The sequence below is a fragment of the Drosophila pseudoobscura genome, chromosome X, assembly GCF_009870125.1.
Source record: "Drosophila pseudoobscura strain MV-25-SWS-2005 chromosome X, UCI_Dpse_MV25, whole genome shotgun sequence".
NCBI classification, from domain to species: domain Eukaryota; kingdom Metazoa; phylum Arthropoda; class Insecta; order Diptera; family Drosophilidae; genus Drosophila; species Drosophila pseudoobscura.
In genome coordinates this window covers 58821338-58844757 of record NC_046683.1, presented here as the reverse complement: position 1 = coordinate 58844757, position 23420 = coordinate 58821338, and the positions used below count along the sequence as shown (strand labels likewise).

At 46.3% G+C, this 23420-nt stretch overlaps 1 protein-coding gene across 1 annotated transcript; it reads right to left on the bottom strand.

Annotated features, from left to right (window-relative positions):
- Positions 1-474: 474 nt before the first annotated feature.
- slow (epidermal growth factor-like protein slowdown) lies at positions 475-22423 on the bottom strand. The gene is made up of 5 exons (XM_001352597.4): positions 21884-22423; positions 13915-14720; positions 1505-1761; positions 1023-1441; positions 475-962 (listed from the first exon to the last, which is right to left on the bottom strand). Exons 2-5 carry the CDS (start codon positions 14691-14693, stop codon positions 831-833), a joined length of 1587 nt encoding a protein of 528 aa, XP_001352633.3. The 5' UTR covers positions 14694-14720; positions 21884-22423; the 3' UTR covers positions 475-830.
- Between the last annotated feature and the right edge of the window lie 997 nt (positions 22424-23420).

Sequence of the window (23420 nt, the reverse complement as noted above, 5' to 3'; positions counted from 1 at the left end):
CCCACTTAAACCCCCTTTAGTCAAAAAGGACAATATCTTGGGTTCAACTGCGGTTCTATTCTTTATCTTTTCATAAAAAAAGACTACGACATCTTTTACCTAAATTGCTCTAAAATTCTTCGTGATTCATCATTTTCGTGGAGTGTATTTTAATAATCCTGGTCGACAGTGGACTAATCGTCCTTTTTCCAAGATGGGAAATCATATTCCTCGTTTTTGATATTTGGTTAAATATTACTAGCTCAATAGGACCCTCAGCCCTAAATATATAATTGTGTACGGTTAATGGGTAAATTTTCTTACTTTTAAGGACTATTGAATCTTTTATAAGATACAAGTTAAAGAAAAAAGGGTCAATCAAAATGTACATTGTTGTACATGGTAATTACACGGTAACTACACATCTGCGCGCCAAATTGAAATTGTTTAAAAGTAAATGGGTGTCAAGGATATAATTCTATTAAAACAGTGACATGAATTTGAAAATGCATTTATTTGTGCAATGAATTTCTCATATACATTATAATTATATACAGATACATGCAAAAAAAAAAAACTAAACACTGACACACACACACACATGGGAGCGGAGCAGTGGAGACGGTTACAACTACATAAATCCTCAGATCGTAATACACTTATGACACGTTCATCGCTTAAGTACTAGGTGTTCTGGCGCTGATTCTAGAGACTACAGAGGCACTCGCATTCGGGAATGGCTTACAAGCAGGAGCATGGTGAACAGAATAGACAATTAAATTAACTAAACATTTAATTTATATTAGATTTTCGTAAAAAAAATGCAGTTCTTTGTGCCCTCTCGTCGGCCCCTAGGGACAGTTGGCATTGGGGCCGTTTCGGCACTTGAGAAGAAGATTGAGCATCCCCTCCAGCTTGTTGGTCCGCGACTCCGTCTTGTACAGATTCGTCTGGAGCCGACTCACGTCCTGGGCTTGCTTTTCCTGTGGAGAAAGGATCAGGAGAATCAATAAGAGTACGCCCCGGATATGACCATTACGTACCAGGGTGCTCAGCCTCGTCTGGAGCGTGTCCACCACACTGTATGTGGCCTGTAGGGACTTTTGCAGCTCATTGGTGTGCACCCGCTCATTGGCCAGCGAGCGTTCGATCTTCTGCAGTCTCGTTGCCACCTCCGGATCCATGTCATCGATATCGTTCTCAAGATCTCGCGCCTCGAAGGCGTCATCGTCGTGGGTGGACACCTTCTTGCAGCTCTGCTGGTCCGCCTGCAGCACGAAGCCCTGCCTGCAGCGGCAGAAGTAGGAGCCGGGGGTGTTCACACACTGCTGGTCGCACGGCTTCTCCACGTGGCACTCGTTCACATCCACCTCGCAGTGACGGCCCGTATAGCCGGACGGACATGAACAGGTCTGGGGAGCCGTGCAGTTGCCGCCGTTCTGGCAGCGCGTGGAGCAAACAGCTAAGGGGACAGTAAGGAGATCGTTATAGCGAAAGATCTACAATGTAGTGAAAAGAATCTCACGTTTCATGCACGCATCCGCCCGCGGGTTCTCCCGGCTCCAGCCCGTACAGCAGTCGTAGGTCATCTGCTGGGCCGTCTTGTGCTTGATCACGTCCCGGTAGGCCGGCTCGTGGACCACCTGCACCCGCGTGCACATCTGCCCCGAATAAGATTGGGGTTGGCAGGGCGTGCTGACATGCTTCCAGGTGGGGCGCGTGTACACCTCGGTCGTCTTGACGGGCATCGTGATTGTCCGCTGCTGCACGCAAATGTGTCGCCTGCAAAATTAAAGCAGAGCAAGGTGTGAATTGGATTCGGCGAAGCTTAGAGTTCGGTGTTGGGGAGATGGGAGCGTGGCCTGGGGCTGACCCAAATCAACGGATCATCTGCAAAAGTGAAACTGAGTTTTCCAGCCGAATACCCGGGCCTGGCACAGACACCAGCCAATTACTGTCATAATAAAAGAGTGGCCAACAGGTTGGCAAACAGCGCCCAGCAGAGGCAGAGGCAGCAGCAGCAGCTGGTCGGCTGGCTCGCCTCCGCTTTGACAATTGTCACAAGTGTCCCCAGCGCCAGCTGCCAGCGGAGCGGACAACTTGCTAGCCACGATACGAATGTGTCTGCCTGTCAATATCTGCGATGACAAACACGACACGGACCACTGACTGGCCACGCAGCTTCATTTGTGGAGGCCAAACGAACAAAACTATTTCGAGGAGCACCAGCAAAAGTGCTCCAATTCACGGAAGAGATATTGGACTGCTTGTCGGCGAGGATGGAAAGCAGTCTAAGCTGTGAAAAGGTGGAAATTACACAGGTCAGTCCTTCTAAAACTCACAATTCACTCAAAAACTCTCGCCGCAAGCTGTTTTTTTCAGTAAGCAAGCAATTAGGAAGAATAGCACAAAAAAGCACCAAAGCCGCGTACGCACTTTAACCTTCCCACGCCCCTGCTCCGTCACAATCTCACAAACAGCTGTACGCTCGATCTCCATTTTCTTTTGAACTGTAAACAAAATGAGAATGAGGTGCAGCCTGAGAGCATGGAATGCGCGAGCAATTAGGAAACGGACTAGAAGGAGAGCATGGAAGCCTTGGAATTGAAACGAGCACTAAGTGACATGCGCATCTGTCTCGCTCTCAGTCATTTTTTTCATCCTGTCCAAGCGTGCGTTTCCAAGTCAGCTCCGCGAAAATAGTAAAAAATCGTGCGGAAAAAATGTCGCGCTATGGTGCAGTGAAGTGTAGAAGTGAATAAAACAATAAACAATCAAAAGCGGGTGCGAAGCCCTCGCCAAAATGGAATAGGAAATGCTGATTGATGAGTAAAATCTACGGAAGTGTATATGTATGCTCAAGTGAAGTGCAACAAGTGTTATACATACATACATATATGCATATACACATGTAAATATATTTTCATGGGCAAAATGTGTGTTTGGTCACGAGAGCTTGCCTTGTTATGTGTGTGCGTGTGTGAAAATTATGCAAAAAGGCGCAAAGTTTTGTCTCTTTCTTCCTCATTCATGTAATAGAAGCAGCAGGAGGAGCGAAGGCGCGCTCTTCGTGAAAGTTTCGCAATAGTATAAGGTGAGGCATTCCAAGTCTTGGAATATGTCCCTCTCTCTCTCTCTCCCGTTTTGTATACGCACGATCAAAATATGAAAATATCGTGGGAGGGTCACCTCACCTAATCCTCATACACTTCTAATTTGTGCTCTCATTGGAATTGCTCTTTCCATCGGACTTACGTGTATGTGTGCGCGGAGCTGGCTTCGGTGCAAAAAAAAAAACGGAAATTCGCGCGCGGTACAAAAGATTGCAGAAAGGATAATTAGGAAGCAAAAGGTGAGTTCTATTTATTGTTCGCCCTCCTTTTGGTCATTTTCAAATATTCTCAGCTCAAGCGCATGTTAAAATCTAGCCATGCTGATGGGCTCCAAAATTATTATCGGCTATTTATGCTGATACAAAATTATACCCCTATAATCCTTAAATATCTCGTATAAAAATCAAAAATAAACATTTTCTTAACATTTCACGTATGCTCTCCAGTGCTTCGAAAACCCCCCGTTAGCACACTGTTCAGTCAATGCTCCTTAGACCTTTGGCCCGCAAGCTGTAAAACCGAAAAAGCGTTGATAATAAGCGGTTTTTGTGATTTTGGTTGCCAAAAAAAGGCAAAACTGGCCCAAAAGCGAGGTGCATCCATAAATTGCCAGGCTCCGACTGTATGTCGGTGCTGGTGCTGCTGCTGCTGCTGCCACGGCTGCCACGGCTGATGGTGTCGTAATTGGCAATGCGGGCCAAAACAATTGCAAGCGCGTGACGTGGCCGCCACTGAGTGACGACCTGACGACGACTGGCCGCCTGTTTGACTACCGCTCGAACCGCTTCGATGGTTGCGTCCCCAGCCCCCGGCCCCCGGCCCAGCCCGAGCCCCAACCCCAAGCCGTTGCAGATTTTTGCACATTTTTTTCCCTCTGTGTTTTTTGGCCAAATTTGTGCCTTACAAAAGAGCAACGCGTCGCGGGCCTCGAAAGTGGCACACAGTTGGCATGGGTCCTGCGAGCGGGACATTTAACAATTTCTTTATTGCTGCACATGCATATTTATGTGCTGACTTGCTGGCTTGTGGCTGTGGCTGTGGCTGTTCCTGTTCCTGTTACTGTTACTGGCTTCCCCCTGCACCATAATTCTCACGTTATTTATGCGCCAGCATTCTCGGATCTCGGCTCTCTCACTAAAGGGCGCCACCAGCGAACGGATGGGGCAAGAGCCAGAAACAATGAAAAGAACGGGAACGGGAACTGCAACAGCAACAGCAACAGCAACAAAATGCGGAAGTTTTTCTTACGAAGAAACTGTGCCAACAAAGTGCAACATGAAATGCTCATTCCCGTTCCCAATCCGTACCCCGATCCCCATTTCCATGCCACTCCGTTGCCTGCATAAATCTCCATCCACGAGCGGGTCGAAAGCAGATCCACATCCAGATCCAGATACCCCAGCCCCCCACTGGGCCAGACAGCGCCAGACAGTGTGAATGGCTTCATTGCTTTGTTTAGAAACGTTTAGGCTAAAATTAAATTTGAATTTTTAATTGTTAAGGGCCCCGGCCCCCCGAACGGATGAACGAACGGAACACCTGCGGACTGACTGACCTCCCCTCAAGCCCGGGGCTTTCCTTTGCAGAGAAAGATGAGATGAGATGAGATCTCAATGGGGGCAGACAGGGAAGCCCTTGACAGATCCATAAAATTATAAAAACATCCATCAAAATTCTCAGCCCCGCCAGAGACCAGTACCGTACATACAAAAAGAGAAGCCACAGCCACAGCCAGAGCCAGAGCCACAAAATGAAATGTGCAGTCTGGGGCCAATTAATCAAAAATTAAAAACTGTTGAATTTTACAAGAAATGCAACCAACGAAATATTGGTCAGGCCTTCGCTCCGGTCTGTGCCACGATCCGAAAGATGTTCGGGATCAAGTGGGGGAAGGGGAAAGGGGTAAGGGGTAAGGGGGGGTAGGAGATGAGAATGAGGGGCCAAAGTTTGAGTGCGGTTTATTGATTTACGATTTATTTTCATTGGATGGCACGCAGAAATTGATGAGCCAGCCGATGGCTGCAGGCCAAAAGGTGACCCCGGAGCAGAGCGGAGAAAAGCGGGTGTGTGGGCTTAATGGACTGCGTCGGATGGAACCAGAGGCTAATAAATGGATGCGGCTAGCGTATACACATTACAAATCTCACGATTATAGGCCATGAAACACACACGGATGAGTCACACCTCATAGAGCCTCAGAATTCAATGCACTAGCAAGATACGAAGTAATTCAGGAAGCAAGGGAAGTTCAATAAGCCCTTGAAAAGCTTTACCGAATCACCTTTATCTCCTTTCTTTTAAGGAAATGGATTCTGCTCAACTTGTATCCTTGACTCGGGCACTGTAAATTGATAAATATTAATAAGCCCCCAGTCAAAAGGTTTTCCCTTCACTAAATTTAATTAATAATTTAAATACGACGGCCCCATAAATAGTCGCTATTTACTTTTGCACCTCCCATTGTGCTGGCCTTGGGCGAGGAGGGCTTTCGTGATTTATTTAAATCTTTATATTAAATCTTGCCTTTGTGTGCGATTCTCCGGACAGATGACAGATGGGAGATGAAACCCACCAATTAGCCTTAGATGGGGAGTCTTTCAATGGGTCTCCATTTGACTTAAATCATTTTTATTGGGCCTCTTTTCAGGGGAGGGTCATTTGGTAACCAGTTTGCATTTTGTCAATCTTTACAACTGCAACGTGAATGCATTTAAAAAACAGTTAAAAGCCAAACAGTTAAAAACCAGAGCCACAAAAAACTTGGCGACACTTAACAGCTGTAAACGGCTTTAGTGCCTGGCTTTGGCTCGGATTCGGGCTCTGGCTTATGGCTAAAATATGCCGGGAAAAGTGCAAGCCATGCCTACTCCGGCTGTCCGACTGTCCGGCTGTCCGGCCTGCCTGCCTGCCGCCTGTGTGGTTATCGTGTTTCCAAATGAAAATGTGAAATAAATTTATAAGAAAAAACATAAAAATATTGTTGCCACAGTCATAAAATGAATTTTTATGTCCGTGTCTTCCACAGATGATGACGGGGAGGAGGAGGAGGAGGAGGAGGCTGAGAAGCCGGAGTGAAAATGCCTGAGGCCAGGCCAGGCCTTAGGCTGATCCGAAAGTGCGGGGATCCGCTGGCTAACTGTTTGGGCCATTTGTGGTCCAGTGCAGTCCACAAACTGGGCAGCTAATCTGATTTGCTACATGAAATTAGAATTTAAATTGGCCAGGCCAACGAATGCGCAATTCCAGACGAGGGCCCAGGCCAAATGCATCATTAGCCCGACTGTATTTGCGTCCAATCCACCCACCCACTACCCCGCCACACGACGACGACGACGACGACGACAACAACAAACAACGACAAGAAGAACAACCACGACAACGACAACGACAACGGCTGCCAGAAGAAGAACAACCACGACGAGGAGGAGAGCATTGAACACATTTTTAGACTTGCTTCCTGGTCCCGTGGTCCAGCTTTATTTGGATTTTCACTTGGCGTAAAACTGCAACGCCCCTGTGACCACAGCCCCAAACGTGGATGGAGATGATGGCCCCGATGGAGACGATGGAAACGACTGCAACAACCAAGACGACGACGCACTGCCTCGGCAGTTTTTCTAATAATATTTCAGTCATGTCCAGGGCCCCAGCAAAGGAAGGGGCTGGGGCAGCGGCAGCGGCAGCGGCAAGTGCAGCTTTCAGTTTTGTTCATTTTCTGCGAGGAGAATTATTACAGCACTCAGCTGAAAGTCTGCCGAGGTGGAAATCCAATATGCGACTGGACAGATACCCCGAGATGCATGCCCCTGGGAAAGAAGGCAGGAATCAATGTGTATCGCGGAAGCGACTTCTCCTCCGCAGCCTCTGCTCTGCTCAAATGTCTTTGAAGAACTTGTCAGCACTAAATCAGTTTGGACTTGGATGGATGTCCGCTGATATATGGGCAAACTATTCTGAATAATGTATGAACGGAGTCTGGGATTTGATGATTGTCTGGGATTGAGTTATGAACTGAATCGAATTTCAAACAATAAACAAGATTTAAATTAGGATTCTGCTATGGATTGCCGGGGAATATCAATGTTTCTCCTCTCAAAGCATCAGCCAACTCCCTGCCAAAGTGAATATGCATTCCGGAGGCTGTGCACTCTACCGATTCGTGTGGCAGAAACCGCCAGTCACGGCTAACCGCCAGCCAGCCAGCCAGCCAGCCAACCAGCCAACCAGCCAACCAACCAGCCAGCCAGCAGCCAGTTCTAATTTGCCTGTAAATTTGTCTTGCTCTCTCTCTCGGCTGGGGATTATGCAATAAAAGATGCACAAAGAATTTGTTGCGTTGCAGAAAAGTGAAAAGAAAATTGCCGCAAGTGTCAGACGGTCTAAGAGTCGCAAGAGTTGCAGCTGAACCTAGGGATTGGATATGGAGATGCAGATGCAAATGCAGATGCGGATGGGTACTGGGGATGGAGCGCTATTTTGTGGTAATGCGAGCTGATTATATACAATATGTTGCCAGGGAAGTTGGCCCAAAAGCGATATGGTGCGGTTTTGGAGTTCAGTGGCCGGCTTGCCTCTGCCTCTGCCTCTGCCTCTGCCTCTCATGCATTTTCCATACAACATAATCGCGCGATAAGCGATCTCTGAGTCGCCCCAATCGCCACAGTTTGCCTGTCAATGCGACTCCGACTCCGACTCCAACTCCGACTCTGACTCCGATCCTCCACTAATGCGGCCCTTTCTTGTAGCTGGAGCCCTGGAGCTGCATTGCCTGCCTCCACTCTTGTGGAGTGTGAATGTGATTGAGAGTGTGCTGTGCGGTGCTGTGGTGTGTGTGTGTGTGTGTGTGTATCTGTGAGGCTGGTGTAAATCATGATTAATGCCCCAAACTTGTTTAAACAACAGCCGTGTCGAGCCGTGGCCGAAAATCCGATTAGTGGCAACGTGAGCTCCATCTCCAGCTCCTCCTCTCTCCAACCCTTTCTCCCTGCCCTTCAAGGGAGGAGGTGGAGGCGGCAGAGAAATGCACAAGAGGCGTGCACGATTTCCATTTTATTTCTTACCTCCTTTCCTCAGTGGCTTCTTTTTCCGATGAACTGAGAGCTCAACAAAAAAGCCCAACCAAAAGCGAACGCACACACAAAAATTTTCATCAAATTAACATACCATACCCCGTATTTGTCGGCTATTCTCTGTTGTTGTTATTACGATGCTGTCTGCTGTCTGCCGTCTGCTGCCTGCCGTCTGCTACCTTCTATTGTTACTAATGCTAATGGTAATGCTGAAATGGAGATCCAAATCGCGCAACGACGAGTGAAAAGGCCGTAACGAAATTTTGAAAGCGCTCGACATTTAGGTGGGGACAGACTGGTGCTGGTGCTGCCGAAAAGTAGAAGATAAATGAAGATATTTTCCTATGAATCTGTCGGCCCACGCCCTGCCCCAAGCCGAAGCCGAAGCCCAGGCCCAGGCTCAGGCAGAGGCAAGTGCAACGCTTGTACCGTTCCACTCCACTCCCGAACCCAATCCCAATCCCAATCCCAGTCGGGTCTTGTTCGAGGCCCCACATGGTATCCAATTGCAACATAATTAAGTAAGCCAAATGGCAACGACGTGTCTCGTTCCCTCTCCTCCTGGTGCTGCTTATCTTTTACACAGCGGGGAATTATTTGGGCATGGGATTTGTTTTAGTACTCAAAATATTCGAGGAAGATTTCTTGCTCTTCTTTAATTGAATGAAATGCACTTTGATTGCAGAACAAATGAATCGATCCCAAGGCATGACTAACTCCCAGAGTCATCAATCTGGACAGGGATTCTATGAACTCTTTTACTGGGAGAACCAGAGAACCTCTTCACGATTAATTGGGCCCCCGAGACGGTACGGGCACATGAATCACCCCCGAAGAAATATGCCATATAGGCTATAAATGCTTCAATTGATCTTCCAGGGCATTAAAATTGAATTTATGATTCAGAGTCCTTACACAGTATAAGCCCAACGTAATGGGTTTTCTTGCAGTGTACCTCATGCGAGTATGTGTATGTGTGGCTGGAATTTTGTGCGTCATGTTATGGCCCGGGCTTTTGGGGGGTTCGTGCTCTCGTGCTCTCGTGCTCATGCCTCGTGTGTGGCACTCCACAGAGTTTTGTTGTCTTTTGTAGTGGGGCTGCAAGACAAAAGCACTGCAGAGACAGCGCCACCCAGTCCCCAGCCTCCCCACCGTATCGCCCGTCTTCCCGAACGGGTTTGCATGTAATCTGTCTGTCTCCGACTCCGTCTCCGCCGCCGTCTCGGACCCCTGCCCTCCCAAAGCATTGCATTAACCCAATTTTCAGCCTGAGATGCGAAGCTGCGTGATTTGCAAATTACGGTGCAGCGGTCCACCTCTGCAGCGGCATTGTGACGGGGGACGACTGTCCAAACTGTCCCCCGTCCGACGTCCAATTCATGTTTTGAGTGACTTACTTGTGTTTATGTGAAAAACTCACTAATTGCACACACCAGACGCCCAGGCACAGGCAGAAGCAGAGGCAGAGAACCGAACAATACGAGTAAATTTATACCATGAATCGGACTTTACTTTACATATTCATTTAGTGCATTCAGACGTATGATTGTTTATGTCAGCGCAACGGAGGCATAGAAATACGTAGATCGTATTGGGCGTGTCAATGGTGATCGTAGGATCATAATTATTGAATAAATATGCCTTAGATCTCGACTTTCAGTGTGTAAAATTACACTCGGAGAAAAATGGCATAGTAGAAAGAATTGAAGAGATGGAAGATTTGGGTTTTAAACCAAAATTCAAAATAATTTACTCTTTAATTTTAAAATAAATTTAATATATTTAATTTGTAGGAAATATATTAAATCTAAATATGAATAATTTTCTTTAATATGGAATATATTTAATCAAATTTTTATAATTTATTGATTTAAATTTAATTAAATCAAAGTGTAACTATTCGATTACCAGGGCTTTTTTCCTCTGAGTGTAGATGTGGCACACACTGATTGATAGCCCCCTTGTTAAAGAATAAAAACAAAAACAAAACACCCATTTGGTAATGTGATACACCTACATATTTCACATGTCACACGCCACAGGGAAATGGTAACAAATATTTCCCTACCATGTAGATCTGTGACCCATATCGTACAATGGGTGCTCCATAAATTGTTGTACGTACACTCGAGTGCATATCGAATGCACGCCCCAAAAGGTGAACAGATTGAACCATTTGCAGTGACAATGACCGTGACTAATGAGGGGAAACGGGGTCACCAATTTGGAAATATGCATGTAAACCTCTTGGAACTTTTCTTTCAATAAAGGTTTGCCTTGTTCTTCAATCAGCTTTCAGCTCCGCCCGGAGAGAAATCCATCTTAATTAAAACGAATATTGAGATATAAGAGGCAATATTTTGTTGCATTTGTCAAACTGGCAATTTGTTCAATTGATGTCATATCATGTCGTGTTCTTTCTGCTGATTTTTGATGAGCACGTGTACAGGCTGTGCTGTCGCTGTTGCTGTTGCTGTCTCTGTTGCTCTCGCTGTTGCTGTTGAACTCCCACATGCCTCCATGCACGTATGTTTTGTTCCCATCGAATCCCAAGAAAAACTCATTAAACGAGAAGGCAGAAGCCTGGGCCAAGGCTTACCCTTGCTGTCGGCCGCCTGGCTGATGGCATGACTTGGATAAGCCCCAGCAGGGCCAGAGACCAGACCAGGCCAGAGCTCGGCTCCATCTCCATCTGCAGCTCCAAGTGGGAGTGCGGTTAGGCACGCGTAGGCGTAGCCATTGAGCACAATGCTTCACGGTGCAAAATGTTAACGAATTTTCACAGGCTGCAGCCGCATTCTAAGTGCAGTTTTTCCAAGCGCAGCATATCAAATCATTCGTCACTCGAGTGGCGTGCCCCAGCCACCAGCCACCAGCCGCCAGTACCCATATCCCATGCCCATGCCCATGCCCATACCCTCTCCCTATCCCATAATTATCGCAGAGCCTAAGCCGGGGTTCGATCGTTGACAAGCAATTTGAAGGCGGACTACAACCCTGACTCCGCCATCCAGCTGCGCATGCGCATGCGCCTGTGCCCCTGTCCGAGCCGGAGTTGGAGTCGGAGTTGGAGTCTATGTCTGCGTCTGCGTCTGCGCCTGCGTCTGGTTCTTTGCCTCTTGTTAGGGTCACAGAGTTGGCTAAAGTGCACATAACTCTCCTTGGCTCTTGTCTCATTTTATTGTACATTTTGCCAATTGTTGTAGCTATTGGCTTTTATTTATTTTTTATTTTTATTTTTGTGCTGTTGTTTTTCCATAGCCAGGGATTGAAGTCAAGGCCCTGCTTTGTTTTCGATTTTTATTATTGTGTGGTGCTTCGGGAGATACTATTGGAAAGATTGCAAGCTTGGGCTGTGCAAGTGGCATTTAAGCGCTGGCTGGCGGGTTGGCGGGCTGACCACGCCCACACACACACACACACACACTCCGGGTACTCCCTGAATCAACACCCTGTCGTCCACACCACCGATATGGAATGTATAATTAATTCATTAACTCCGGTTTTAGATCGGTTAATCGCTGATCGGTTGCGTTTGGGTGTCGCAATCGCCGCAATCGCAAATCAAAAGTCAATCATTGAGTGCTACCCGAAAAAACGCAGACATCAATCAATTGTCAGTGTGGCAGGCAACTGCCGGTAGCAACAACAACAAATTGTCTGCCACATGCACAGTGCAGACATCAATTGGAGTCATCAAACAGAAGCCCCAAAGACCGGGGCGGTAGCCACAGTGGATCGCAGCAGATTTCGAGGGATCCAAATCGATATGGATCCGACTCTTTCGGAAAGTGGCAATTAAAAGCGAGGCTGCCTCAAGCTCTCGCCGGGCCGGCCCCACTGTGCCGCCACAGAGGGGGAAATGACTTAACTCCACTTTTATCCCCCCAATCGCCGGCTATAACGCTGATTAACACCGGACTGCAGTTGGCAATTGAATCGTTGCTCTGGCCATTAACCAGGTCTGATCTATCAGAGGGGAAAGAGGAGGAGGAGGAGGAGGAGTACTCGTACCATTGCAGATCTGTGCTGATGGCGGCGTGTGAATAACCAAAACGAAACGAGAAGCCAAAGCCGAAGCCAAAGCTGAAGCTGAAGCCAATCCACATGAGAAGTCATTTCCATATGCTGTTGCTCTGTTGCAATGCGCCACTTGCAACAGTTGCTGCACTGCTGCTGCACGTGCAGTGCTTAAATAAATAGAAAAGAGGCAAGGCGGCATGCGCTTACATGCCGTGGCAGAGACAAACAGTGGGAAAACGAATATGTAGGAATGGCTGCAAAATGGGAATTACACACCGAGTATTTCCACCAAAACCAAAACCAAAAATCATCCATTAAATCCTCCACTGAGAGGTGGCTCGGTGCGGCTCGGCTCAGGTTTCTTGCCACTTGTGCACCACTGTAATGGCCAGCCCATGGCCCATGGTATGAATGATGATGCTAGACTGTGCATTTGCCTTGTGGCAGCATTTTGGCAGCTGCCGCATAAATCAAAATGTGTCATAATTTGCAACGCCAGAGCCACAACAACCATTGCAACCTGCCAGTGCCACTGCTGCCACTGCCACTGCTGTCGCTGTTGCTGTTGCTGTTGCTAGTTGAGATTGCGCATACGCAGCGTTTCCGCTGTGCCTGGATTGTGGGATTGCTGGATGGACTGTGGATGGGTTGTGGATGGCATGCCTTTGCCCTTAAGTAGAGCCACATTAATTCCAATTAGAAAACATCAGCACTGGCAATTGAAAACTCGTTAAAGTTCATTACCTTAAAGCGACTGACAGCCACACAGCCGCACAGCCACACAGCCACACAGCCACAATGGAAGGCGACACTTGAAGAGTCTGCCTGTTCAAGTCAATGCCAGGGCACACCACACAATCTTGGCCAGATCGCGGACGAAGACACGACAAAACACAACCACTACAGATAGATGCCCACATATCAACGGGTACGAGTACGAGTATGAGTACGAGTATGAGTACGAGTAGTTGGTACATTTAAGGAGCTGCAATTGCAATTGTTACGGCCACGGATACGGGTATGGAATGGGGGTATAGGGTGTGGGGGGGAATGGGGCATGGGGTATGGGATTCAAGTGCGCGCTCATTGATTTGCTGCACAATTGACACACGACAATTGGAGCCGCAGAGCCGCAGAGCAGCAGTGGATGTGAAGTTATCGTCGACTGGCTGCGGCTCTGGCTCTGGCCACTTGGCCTTGGGGCTAATTTCCAGCCAGTTGTTGGCTGGCATGGCATTTGGTCTGGGCCGCAAATTAGCACCGAAGCGCAGCGCGCAGCTGCTGAATCGACATTGAAATCTCGGCTTGTCAAAATATTTAAATAATTTATGTTCGATGCGATAAGCCGCCGAGGCACAGCGACACACGGAGGCAGCGCCAGACCCGAAAACTGATGTTGGGCCAAAGGTAAAGCTGATGCTCTGGCCCCGGCTTTTGGAAATACTTATTTATGACTGCAGCAACCTTGAACCGGGGGATGGGGGCTCCGGCTCTGGCTGTGGCTCTGACTCTGACTCTGACTCTGATAAATGCAATCGGACACGCCCCGCCCCAATGCCGCTGAAAGATCGCTCCGACATACGTCTCCATCTCCCATTCGAGGGGTGTGACCCAAAGGCATTATTCTTCTAGGGAACCTTCAGTGGAGCCCTCCAGAAGGAAAGGTCAAACTATTGATCTTAAATTAGGAGGATTCGGGAGGAGATTAGGAGACAAGTTCTTTGGCTCACCTTTCCATCTCCTTGGGATCCGTGGGATAGTTGCGTCCAATTGTGTTCGTCTCGTAGGGATCCTCCGTGGTCACACCGGATGTGGATGTGGTGGTCACCGGAGCCGTGGTCGTGTAGACATAGCCACGCCTGGCCGGAACCAGAGGCGGTATGGTGCCGATGCTGCTCAGTCCCGGGGTGGCAGAGCGGCGGTTGAGGCTCGGCGGTGGAGCAGTGGTACTGCTCACAGACACGGACGGCACATAGTTGTAGCCACGTCCCCGCTCCCGCACCCCAATGAACTCCACATCCTGGGTGTTGTCCTCCCCCTTGCCAGAGTGTGGCGAGGAGGGCGGAACCGGTGGCGGCGGCGGGCCGAAGGTGTTCGTGTAGATGTTGTAGGTATTGTAGTCCCACTCGGTGGGACGGACGCCAGCTCCAGCGCCCTGCTGATGCAGGCGACGCGTCAGAACCTTGTTGTATGGATTGTGCGGATGGATGCGACGCAGTCGGGTGACCTCCTGCATGGTCACGCCCGGCAGCAGTTCCACCTCCGCCTTGGCCTGGTTGGCCAACTGCATTCGGCGCGTCTGTCGCTGGTGTGTCGCTGGCAGGGGACTCCCCTGATGGTGTCGCTGTCGATGGCCGTGCCCTCGATGGGCCTGCAGCCTGGGGTTTGAGGGGCTGCCGTTGCCGTTGCTGTTGGTTCTGTTCTGGATACCTGATGCCGCCGTGGCCAGCAGCATAACTGTGCAGCAGAGCAGCAGAGCGGAGCTCAAAGTCGGACTGGAGTGCGTCATCTTTGGCGCTGATTCGGGTTAATGCAACTGCAAAGAGGGAAGACAAGCAAACGGGTATGTCTTTATTAAGTAGCTCAACGTGTTCTCCCAGATACCCAGATACCCCGATACCCCCCCTTCCACACGGTAGCGCAACCAATCCTCACTCCCTGAGATACCATTCACTTTCATTCTCTTGCGGATTCCAAGTCATTTTGCACGCTTTTCGCATTTAATGTAAGCAAGAAGACGGATCCACTTGGATCTCATTATGGATTCCTTTGTCTGGCCAACGCCGACCTCCTGTCCGTCCGTCTGCCAGGCTGCCAGTCTGTCCATCATCGCGTGCACTCGTAATTGAAAGGTAGCATAAATGTATTAACAAGAAACATCCTATCCTACCCACCATTCCCCACTAGACGTGTCACCCCGACAATTTTATACACTTTTCGATAATCGACAGCCAGAGAAAAAAGCCCTGAAAATCATAAACTTAAACCGATATTTCAATTGATATTTTCATATTTAAATTAAATTTAATATATTTTATTTATTTTAAAGTGTTTTATATTTGGTTTAAATATGGGCTGTACTAAAAAGAATATTTAATACATTTATGTTCTATACTTTCTGTTCAGAAACTGAATATTTCATTTAACTATGAGTTTGGGAATTGTGATCTTTATAGGGTATTCAGGCATTGAGTAGGCGCCGTGTGGATACGATGCCCCTGCTCCTGCCCCCGCTCCTGCCCCTGCTCCTGCCCCTACTCCTGACCCTGCTCCTGCCCCCACTCTGCCCCCGCTCCTGATGGGGCCAATGCTGTTCATGGTCGAGTGGTCAACACTTCGAACAGATCCACTCCTGAAGTTCGAACTTTCGTGACAGAGACAAAGGCAATTTGTACAGCTCCAAATGGAGCCGACGCTGAAACTCTGATTATTATTCTTGTTTGTTCTGGTTAATGTGGTTCTGTTCAGTTCTGTTCTGGCTGATAAATCACAAGTTCAACAGTTAACCCGCAGGAGCTGCTGCTGCCAAAAAAGAAAACAAAAACCGAAGCCGGAAGTCAGCATCGCTTTGTTTTCTGGCACTTTTTTCACATTTCTCAATATCTTACGCACTGCGGAATCGTGGGGCAGGGAACTGTGGCATGCCATCATTTGTCAGCATCAAAAACACCAAAAAAAAAAACCAAAAAAAAAAACAATTATTATTGCAATTGCTGCTCAGCGAGAGAGCTGCTTATTAATATTCATTGCCTTAACTTGAATTTACGATAACGGGGTGCCACACAGCCACCCCCCGCCCTGGATCATTAAAGTGGATCTAACACATGTTCGGGGATGGGGATGGGGATGGGCTCTGCTTTCCCCATGCCTTTCCCAATTTGTGGATGCAATTGGGAGCATTCTACATAAGACTTTTGATGGCCTCCAATGACAGCCGTTGAGACATAATTAACACTTGCTGCGCTAATTAAAAAACAGATCGAAAGATCGAAAGACCGAAGGAGATGGAGAAATGTACGAGAAAATATTGTAAGTTTGATCTGACCCTTTTCCCAGCCGAAAATGGAGTTCCATCAGGTGCGGCCTTAAGCAGGGCTTAGTAAGTGAAGCCCTGGGACCTCCTCCCCGGGCTTCCCGGACTCCCCGACTGCCACTCAAATGTCCAGCCAGACCCATCCACAGCCCCCGGGAAGGCCCCCCATCAGCTGTCATAACTCTCAAAAAAGATTCCGAGAAATGCAAAAACCGAAAAAAAGATGATAAAAAGGTTTACGGGCGCCGCGCATCAAGCTTAATCAAGACTGCAGACAAACAAACGGCACACAGAAAAAAGACACAAAAATAAAACTTTATTCCACCGAAATCTAAGCTGCAAAATCCAGCAGTTCAGCCCCAAAGCCTCCGAGTCTCAGCCGTAGAGCGTCTACGGAGTTGACAACTTGCCTTGACCTTGCCGACTTGCCAAAAACGGTCAGCCCAGAGATAAATCAATCGGAGCGGACCCCCCGAAGGTGGAGATCAGGTCTGGCTGTGGAGGACCAACCCACTACTGGCCGATCAGCGGCAATATTTTGATATATCTCTAATTAATAGCTGGGGCCATTCATTGCCTTAAGAATATCACATATAAATCAACTTTCGGGTCGCGGTTGCAGTTTCGGTCGCAGTTTAGCTGGAAATTATGCAAAGGCTGGCCATCCATTGATTTCCAGGGAGTGGGATTGTATCTGTATCTGTATCTGTGTCTGAATGTGTGTGGGGGTTCGAGGTATCTAGAAATTAGTGTGTGTTAAATGTTATTGATTTGTTTTCCCAGCACATAAATCACAGAACAAATACTGCAGGGCGTGGACAGAGTATATACTGATGCTCTCTAAGAAGCAGCCACATCACATCATCATCATCACCATCATCATCCTCCGCCGCTGCGGGGAAAGTGTCAACTTTATTTTTGTCAGCCTCACAAGACACACCACACGATGGTTGCTGTGGGTGTCCCATAGTTTGGGGAGACCAAGTATCTCTGGGATCTTTATCTGTATCTCTGTGTGTGTGTGTGAGTGCTGCTTGTCAGTGAGTGAGCTGACCCAGACATGAGCTATGGCCAATGAATCACGAGAGATGCGTGAAACAGACGTACATATATCAAAGAAATAGTATGAGGCAGAGGCGGAAGAAGTACAGGCATCTCCGATCGGTGTATTCCATTTGGAATATTGATCTTTCCAAGGAAGGCCAAAGTGTACTTCAAATATTCTATTTATACATATACTATGTATTTATTTACATATTTGGCCTTCTATTTTAGTGCTAGAAATGCACTTCTGGTTATAATAATTAATTTAATCTTATCCGCATACACTTTGTTGATTTTGATACTTAAAAAATAATTATACATTTTAATGGGAATATTTTTTTATTTTTCAAAGCAAGCAAAATACTCGTACCTGATGGGAAAGTAAATGTGTCTAAAATTTAAACTTAATTTTGTATCATTTATATTTTGAGTTTATTTTTTAAATATTTGTTTTAATATAAAAAATCTATTTTATATTTGATTAAATTTTGGATGTATTTAAATACTTTCTTTTGTCTTTAAATACCGAATATTTCATTTAAGTAAGGGCTTTGTCTTTCTCCCAGTGTACAGATAGTGGCCCGTTCTCTTTATCGAATGGCCCCTGTCTGCAGATTCTATTAATGCCCTCCTCCAAGAAACATGGCCCATGTCTCGTTGGACATGTTTTGGTTGTCATAGGAAATGGCTGTGCCACAGACAGACAGACAGACAGACAGACAGGCTGTGGCGCAGAGGGGAAGAGCAGCCACCCTAATTTCAGTTTTATTAATACAATTTTTTGCATTCACCATTAATCATGGGCTGGGGTCCATGACTAAGGCACTAAAACACTGAAACACTGAAGCACTAAAAGACTGCTAGTGCAATTACCTAATTAGTTAATTATCGCTAGCATTATGGAAACGTTGGAATACTGATCTTATTTGAATGATCTTTCAACCGCACCTTGCAACCCAACCTGTTTACATTTACGTTTCTGGTTAAATGGTGTGTAAATTGTTCATCATTTGGTGGATTTTTTTGTTGGTTTTGTTGGGGAAAGTATAAGTATATTTTTGGGGCAATTAATTTAAGCAGCTCCAGAATCCAGAATCCAGATTCTTCTCTGCGCGGGCTGCCATTTAAATGTTAATTAAATGCCCGACTGGAGCTGGCTGGCCCTTTTGTGCAATTCCAAACAGCTGCCACTTTGGCATGCGTTTTTATTTACGAGTGCGAGTATGTTGTGTGTAATCTCCGAACAAAACAGAACAGAGCACCAGCAGCCGCTCCTCAAGTTCTTATAAAGAGATAAACTAAGAGCTTAACGCCGCCTCGGGGCAGTCAGCCAGCCAGCCAGCCAGTCAGCCAAAGAACTGTTTGGTAACTCACCCGCCAGCAGCAGCACCATTGTAATGGCAGCCCGAAGAATAATTGAAACGTTTTGTATTGTAATTTCTTGGGAGCAACCGACAATTTTTCAACGCTGCTTTCATTAACATCGGGGGTAACCCCGACAGCCACGATGGGCTGTTAAATGTCTCAGATCTCTAAGGAAGATTTCAGCTCGCGCGACCGCATTAGATGTCCGATCTCACCCGCTGGGTGTGAGACGGTGGGGCTGTGGGGCGGTGTGGCCACCCACCAGAGTTGCTACAGTTTTCACGCCCGCCAGCTTCTGGGGTTCAATAACCGATCGCGTTGGGGGGATTATCGAATGTATCTTATCTGTCAGATTGCCAAATATTTGCCATATGCCACAGGGCGGGCGGCGAGGGGGTTACACATTTCATTCATTCCTCAGCATTGTTTGTTGTTCTTGTTGACGGTTTCGTCTCCGTTTTCCCACGACAGATCGGACAGCTCTGACGGGGCAGAGAGCTGGGGCACAGGCACGGGCACAGGCACAGGCACAGGCACGGCACTGGGAGAGAAGAAGGTTACAAAATCATGGCCAACAGATTGTTAATAGTGTGTCAGAGAGTCCGCGTCGCCGGCTACAGATTTGATAGTATATTTCACATGGCTCTGGTCGTCTCTGGTCCGCTGTCTGTGTCTTGTTGATCGTCGTGTGTCGCTGTCTTTAATATGCAAAATCATGACACATTTGCCCAGCGTTTGTATCTCGTTTACTCTTTTGACGTTTCTTCTTCTTCTTTCTTTCTCTGGCCTTTTTCTTTGTACCCGTAAATAGGGTATTGGGACTTTGATCAGTTGTTTGCGAAGCATAGCAGATACTTTGAAACGATTTTTATTCTTTGATTTAACATTTTAGAGAGAGTGGGTATTTTTTTCTCTTCGATTTAAACATTAATATGAAAATATTTCATTTTAAAATTTATATTTTTCCCATTTTTTTAAATTATTAAAATTTAAATTAAATATTCAATGAAATATTTTTCATTTTTAATGAATATTTTCCTATTTCAATCAAATATATTACCTGTTTAAATTAAATATTTGTTGCATTTAAATTGATTATTTTTCATCATTAAACGTAATGTTATTTTTATATTTAAATTAAATATTTGTCATATTTAAATACATTATTTTTGTATATATAAATCATCCTCATCTGAATCTGCAAGGGTATCTACAGCTTTATTTAGTCATCCTGTGTTGTGTCTGTTTTTTAATGTTTTTTTTTATTATTTTTTTTTAACAAGATCAACAAACTGACTTCCCCTTCCCGATCGGTAGAGGAGATGGGGTAGGGGTAGGGGTGGGGGCAGTTGCGGCCGGCCAGGAGGTTCGAATCGTTCGAATGCCTTTTGTTTACACTGTACTTTCAGTCCAATTAAAGGAATGTGTTCCAAGTCTTTCGGCATGGCTTTTGGCCTTTGTTGTTTCCTCTTTCCTCTTTCGCAGAGTCAGAAATGAAAAGCGAAAACGACAGACAGACAGACAGACAGAGAGCGAGCGAAAAGCGAAAACTATACGCAACATGTTGAACATCGACAGTTTGACATTTGGACACCCTGCCCCCGCCACCGCCACCGCCCCGACAAGTTCAACTGCGACTTCAAATGCGAAAACTCATTTCAATAACAAATGCAACGGTCCAAAAAAGGAATACGAGTACGGGAACGGGAACGGGCAAGAAAAAGACTTCAACAACGGGACGGCCACAATTTGTTGACTAGTCCAGTCTTTTGCTAATTGCTTTGCAGCTGCAAGGGGGCGTCCGGTGGCGGGGCCACGCCCACGCATGCCTCATGGCCCATAGCTCATAGAGAGCCTGACCACCCGCCAGACAAAAGGCATAAGCCCAGTTACCGTTAGCTGCGTAATTTATGCAAATGACTTTGGCTAATTAGAAAAGCCAAGAAAAAATGAAAAACCGGAAAGCAATGTCTAAATCATTTGCCCCGAGCACTCCCCGTGCGCACCCCCCGGAGTCCCCCTTCTGTTTCTATTTGGGAATCGCCATAATATTTGCAGGAAGATTATGATATGCGCAAAGGCACGATCGCATAGGGCCGAATCGTGCCCTAGACTGTAAATTTCGATTGTACACTTGGGCACTGTGCACTTGCCACATGGGATGTGTCAAAATGTGCCCAGAAATATTTAAGCGACTACGAAAATGTCGCAGTTGTTTCATAAGCTAATGACAACAAAGACATTTTTTGATTGAAATATGCACATTCATTGTGTGTTTCAATTGTTTGCTTTTGTCACATAATAAAACGCATATTTATGCAAAGTTTTGGTATGATTCGAAGATAATATTGCTGAGACTTTTGGGAAATTAATTAATATTAAAACAGATACACCCAGAGAAAACAAAAACCCCGAGATTCGCACAGAGAATTTGTCATTAATCTGAAAATATGTTATGTATATTTATTTATATTGTTATCATTATTTTTGAGATTAAATACATTTTCCAAAAATTTAAAAAAATTATATATATTTTAAGTTTAAAGTTAAGGTTAAATATGCGACTGTTTAATCCATTTTTAATGTTTAAATCAAAGTGATTTCTTACTATGCCATTTTTTAGTCTGCTGATAAACAATCCTTAAATTTGTGGGGTATTTTTTGTTACATTTTTATCAACTTCGAAATGAAATTACAACTTGACTAAGGAGATTATTAATCATGTAGGTATCGCGATAAAAAGAAAGTTGAAACTTGGTTTGATTGCATTCAATGCATCAGGAAATTCCGGAGAACCGACACCACTTAGTTTTATTGAATTGAAACATATTTAAAATTGTAATTATGATATGGCATTCAAATGAGTTGTGAGAACATTGATAGGGGCTTTAAGATCAGATTACGTGGACACGTATGCACACAGACCTTTGACATTTGCAGGAAAATTGAATAATTAGAGTCAAGACCCATTAACCGATAGATGTTTAATGTTAAATGGAGTCAGAGCCGGCCAGCGTAGACGGCAGCGACACTTAATGCAAATTAAAGCCATAAGCACTCTTGTAACTCCATTGCCCAGAGCTCGCTCTGCAACACCCCCCTGCACCCCACCCCCCTCCAGCAACAGCAACAACAGCAACAAGAAATGCGATTTTGAGCAAGATTAATGTACTAGGAAATGTCGCGCGCTGCCTGACACACATTCAATTCATACATAAATTATTGCAATTAATTAAAAATATTTGCATTCGACTTACACAAAACGAACACAAAATCCCACTGGCTGCCGCGGAGAAAGATTTCCCCTCTGCTATTGTGCGATAATCGTGGTCAGATTTTATGCGATGCGGCACTTAAGGATGCCTCGCACACAGATACGGATACAGATAATAAATCAAAAACAAAAAAAATAACCAACCAATTATGTCAAATTTGCAATCACAAACCATAAATCGATTTGAGTTTTCGCGCTGACATTAACCAGATACGCGGCACACGGCTTTTTGTTTAAAACAAAACAAAAATATATTGAAAAATTGCGAACTGAATTGGGGGGGATCGCTCTTAAGTGATATTTATAAACATTTATTGAGGATTACAGCTCCTCCCCGTCTGCAGATTCTGAATCTGTGTTAGCTGCTTCCGTATACCGTATGCGAACAACAAAATTTCGTGCGATATTTGATATATTCGAAATCTTCTTTGGGCGCGGCGGAGCGAAGCACGAACACAAAACCGATCGCTTAGAAGTTCCGAGACGAACTGAACGATTTGAAACAGCCGAAACCGAAAGTCCAGTTAACGATAGCCGCCCGGCCCCGGCCCCGGCTATCCATCGGGCACCAAGATCTCAGAGTGGCTCGGCTCGGCTCGGCTCGGCTCGGATCGCCTCGGATCGGATCGGCTCGCTTACAAATTTGGACGGGGACACGACTGATGTGTGGAACTGGTCGGGGGACGACCGATGATGTTTGAGTGCGTTACAGCTGTTTTGTTTATACGTCGCTCGCGCCCCCACCCACCCACTCAGGGAGCTGCAACGACTCCACTTTTAGGTGTAGAGATGTGTCCGTGCAGGCAAACGAAAGTACGAAAACCAAAGGATCACATTTTGTAGTAAAAGATGGGCTTCTACTGTTTATAGTTTTCGGGTTTTCGGGCTTCCATTTGGGAACATTCATTCACATCCCATTCACAGATATCGCTGCTCCAGTCTTTCGTGAATTCATTCGGAAATGTTTGTATTTCGTTGAAAAATGCTGGTTTTTCTTGACCTCTGCCCATCTCTAATTTCGGAGTTTGCGGTTTATGCTTTTTATGGTCTGCTGTCGGCTGTCTGGTGTCGGCCGTCTGCCGCTGCTGCCGTTTTCTGTTGCCTCTTCTTCGTTTTTAGATGGTGGCAAGTTGTGAAGTTAAATATTTACCCGTTGCGGCCGGGGCAGCAGTCACTACGGCGGCATCCAGTTTAGTGCATGGCCCGCTGATCTTTCACAGAAAGAACTTGTTTGTGGCCCTTCTGCCCATATTCGGTGCCTGCCGTGGCTGCCTGAATCTGTCGCTGTCGTCATAAAAGCGCTACTACCACAGCCACAGGCAGAGCCACAACCAGAGCCAACGCCAGAGCCATAGCCAGAGCCAGTCAATGCTATGTACTACGACTACTCGTATTAGGAATAGCTACAGCTACCCACTGGAAAGGTACGGAATGTGCCGGTCCGGTCGCATTGGACATGTCAAAAGGATTTGCGCCTGCGCGCACTGAGCCATCCCATCGCATCCCAGAAACTGGTTGGT

What these genes read in the sequence shown, in the direction of transcription:
- slow (XM_001352597.4), bottom strand. Translation starts at nt 14,693, where the DNA reads ATGACGCACTCCAGTCCGACTTTGAGCTCCGCTCTGCTGCTCTGCTGC. An exon ending in GGCGGATGCGTGCATGAAAC is followed by an intron (nt 1,442 to 1,504) that starts GTGAGATTCTTT and finishes CTGTCCCCTTAG; the next exon opens with CTGTTTGCTCCACGCGCTGC. An exon ending in AGACGAGGCTGAGCACCCTG is followed by an intron (nt 963 to 1,022) that starts GTACGTAATGGT and finishes CTTTCTCCACAG; the next exon opens with GAAAAGCAAGCCCAGGACGT.